This window comes from Herpailurus yagouaroundi, unplaced genomic scaffold, assembly GCF_014898765.1.
Source record: "Herpailurus yagouaroundi ecotype Mexico unplaced genomic scaffold, PumYag 140, whole genome shotgun sequence".
NCBI classification, from domain to species: domain Eukaryota; kingdom Metazoa; phylum Chordata; class Mammalia; order Carnivora; family Felidae; genus Herpailurus; species Herpailurus yagouaroundi.
This window is the reverse complement of record NW_024412395.1, coordinates 27,162,396-27,165,840: the sequence shown is the minus strand read 5'-3', so window position 1 is coordinate 27,165,840 and position 3,445 is coordinate 27,162,396. Positions and strand designations below refer to the sequence as shown.

The following is a 3,445-nucleotide window of genomic DNA, read 5'->3' as shown; positions in this document are numbered from 1 at the left end:
ATAGATATAGATATAGATATAGATATAGATATAGATATAGATATAGATACAGATTTTTTGTTTTTTTGGTGAATCCTTCCTGCACTAAATTTGTAATTCTGTTAAAATCCTTTTTAAGCTTGCCTGGCATCCTTTATCCAACATACAAACAAACAGTTTTCTTCTCTCGCTTTATTGTTGTTTTCCAGATATGTACAGATGTTCCTTCTCTTGCTGTTTGTTTCATTTGTTTAAACGTTGAGATATTGTCAGGGCTGCTGGCTGGCTCAGTTGAAGGAGCATGTGACTCTTGATCACAGGGTTGTGAGTTTGAGCCCCACATTGTTTTTTTTTTTTTTTTTAAAGTTAAGATGCTGTTATAGTTTGCTCTTTTTTTCTTTTTGTGGTGTCCAGTGGGAGCTTTTCCATTGGATTTCAGTTCCTTAGAGTCTCCTCGGTGTTTTTGAATTTGTTTCAGGAATAAAGATCGTTAGTTCCCATAATAGTTCAGTAATGTGAGGTATGAAACTATGATCTGTATATGCCCAAGTTTATTTTTAAATCAAGAATTAATTTATTATTTCATTAGGGTATACCAAAGGAGTTAGCACCATTTTTGTGTTTTATCCATCTGTCTACAATCATGTATTTATTACTTGCAGGGTTCTTATATATAAGGCAATTTATCTCAAAGGGCTTTATGAGACAAGCACAGAAGCCCCCAAACAAGCTTTTTGGTTCTGTAATGTATACAGCACACTCCAGCCAAAGACCTTGTTTCCAGCCTACAGCAGAACCCACCCCGTTCATTCGTGTTGCCCATCAGTCCTCGCCCTCCGACCTAGCGAACGTCCTCGACTCCTCTCTCCTGTCCTGGTCCCTTAGCACACTTCTTATACTTACCTTCACCTCTTCTCACCTTGCTTGAAATCAGTGGCCTCGTCTATTGGCCTTGAGATCGTTGGCCTCGAAATCGTGTGACACACCACCGATTCCATACCTGCCATCTGAAACTTTTTTCCGGCTTCACTTTTTCTCCTTCCCTCAGCTTTGTAAGAAAGCTTGGTCTAGTCTCTTTCATAAGACCTACTTACTTTCCCCCTGGCCAAGAATCCTACATGCTATGCTGTTCTCCTAAAAGTCTTGCAAGACTTTTCTGTTTCTTCAGGATCCACCTCCTTCCCTAGCATGTGTCCCCAAGTGAACACCCTAGCGACTACACCTATGTGCACGTGCCCCATTAAGGAAAACTGATCTTGCTTCCCCATTCTCCTCTCAACCTCTCTTTCTCGGCCTCTCCCTCTTTGATGTGCACACTGTAACCTGCAGGCTGATTTCTGCCTATGCTCGCCACGGGGACTCCCCCTTGAGTAGCAAGAGATCCAAAAGCTCTTTGTTTTATCTGATGCTCTGGTACCTATGGAGTGTTTCGTACCCCCCCCCCCCCCGCCATGCATTTTTAAGGTTTCTTGATTCACACATTGTTTTGAGACTCTTAATTCACTTCAACAGGGTGATATTACTCTCTCAGATTCTCTTTTTACTCTTCCAAATGTTCCTTATTGCTCTCCTTCCATGGTTCTTCTCCCTCACCTATCTCTTAAATGCATGTGCTCTCCATTTCTTCACTTGCCCAACAGTGCAGGGAAGGGGTCAAGTCTCAGGGACTCAGAGAAAGCACTTGTTGTCTGGCCTCAGTCTACCTCTCTACACCTCAGACTCTGGGACTTGACCCCAGTCTCTTTGGATTGCTTGTTATTCACTGAAGAACTTATGGTCTTTCACGTCCCTTTGCTTTGATCACAACACTCCCTCAGTTCAGAACTTCCCCCTCTCTGCCTTTCAGACTCCTTCAACTAAAACCGTCTGTCAGCCTTTACTGATCCCCCAAATCAGAATTAATCTCTAGTTCTGTTTAAAAACTTGGGATGCCCATTCTTTATATGTTTCACCACAGGTTAGTTGGTTTGTGTCTGTTCTAAGCACTACTGGTTTGCTCCCCAATAGACGGTGAGCTTCTTGATCTCATTTTATTTAGATGCCTCTAGCAGTAAGTAACAGATATCAGACTCTGTATGGCAAAGCATTATGGGAAGATGGGAGAAATGGCACTGAAAAAAATATTCGGGGACTAGTCTCAAGGTCAATGTAATAAAAATGTGTGTCCCAGGTTCCCAGGCATACTGAACAGTCATGTGAGCAGAAATGGCCAGTGTTAAGGAAGTTTCGAGCAGTTTTGTTGGGTAATGACTAAGTGTGGCTTGGAATATACACTGGGCCATGCAGTGACTGGAAAATGTAAAATGGAACTGCAGCAAGATGCGTGAGGAGAGAGTGATAAATCATCTCTCTACGGGATGTATGGTGCAGGTTTTACAGCCAGCGAAACAGTTTGAAAACAATGTGGTCTAATTTCAAACTTTTGAACTTTCTGTGGATGGCTACTACTTATTTGTATCTTTCCTACTAGTATGTTGGTTACAGATTTAGTTTATTTTTTTTTATCACTTTTATACATCATCCTCATGTCCTTACAGAAAGGTAAAGGAGACGCTTTAAATAGTATTTTCACTGAAAGTGTATTGCACTTCCTTTTTGTAACAGATTCATGCCCAAGCACAAAACAATCCATCTACAGAAGATTCTCAGCCTTAAAGGAAATGGTGGTGCTGCTCCATCGATGGCCCCTGCTTTCCACCAGGAGCAGAAAGGTTCTGAGAATCTATTGAAGAATTTTAATTCAGAGTCTGGACCCTGTAATGCTGCACAACAAGAAAACCTGGGTAGCTCATTAACGCAGGAGCCAGACTTGAGAACGTGCCACTCATCAGATAATTCGAGCTCTCTTCATGAGGAAGATAAACAAAATACGACTTCTAGTCCCTGTGACATTTTCGGTGGAATTGACGATCCACAAAGACCACTGCACATTGTGTGGCCTCACAGGTGGTAAGTTTAAGACACACCAATTTAGTGAGAGTTGGAGACTGGTCATAGAAAATATATTCTAATGGTTGACTTAGTAATTTATTGTCCCCATAACTTTAGAAAAAGGTAGCATTATTGATGTCTTTATATAAGGAGTGGTGTGTTTAGATTAAATTTGAATTGCAGATAAATATCTGCAGTGAGGGGCGCCTGCGTGGCTCAGTCGGTTAAGGGTCTGACTTCAGCTCAGGTCATGATCTCGGGGTCCGTGAGTTCGAGCCCCGCGTCGGGCTCTGCGCTAACAGCTCAGAGCCTGGAGCTTGTTTCAGATTCTGTGTCTCCCTCCCTCTCTGACCCTCCCCCATTCATGCTCTGTCTCTCTCTGTCTCAAAAATAAATAAACGTTAAAAAAAATTTTTTTTTAAATAATAAATATCTGCAGTGATTTGCACAACTAACAACAGCACCTAGACGCTTCTAGAAAATCAAATCTTGTCCAAGAAGTTTCCAAAGTATCAGAACGGGATTCCAAATCTAC

The 3,445-nt window shown here is 41.7% G+C and overlaps 1 protein-coding gene across 9 annotated transcripts in view; it reads left to right on the top strand.

Annotated features, from left to right (window-relative positions):
* The window catches only part of QTMAN (queuosine-tRNA mannosyltransferase), a 389,119-nt gene that overhangs the window by 323,499 nt on the left and 62,175 nt on the right, over positions 1-3,445 (top strand). For 7 of the 9 annotated variants that reach the window (XM_040474979.1, XM_040474978.1, XM_040474983.1 and 4 more), the window contains one exon: positions 2,584-2,928. The exons of the other annotated variants lie outside the window; for them this stretch is intronic. In XM_040474979.1, the coding sequence (XP_040330913.1) occupies positions 2,584-2,928 (345 nt within the window). The remainder of the gene's footprint in view (positions 1-2,583; positions 2,929-3,445) is intronic. 9 annotated transcript variants of the gene reach the window in all.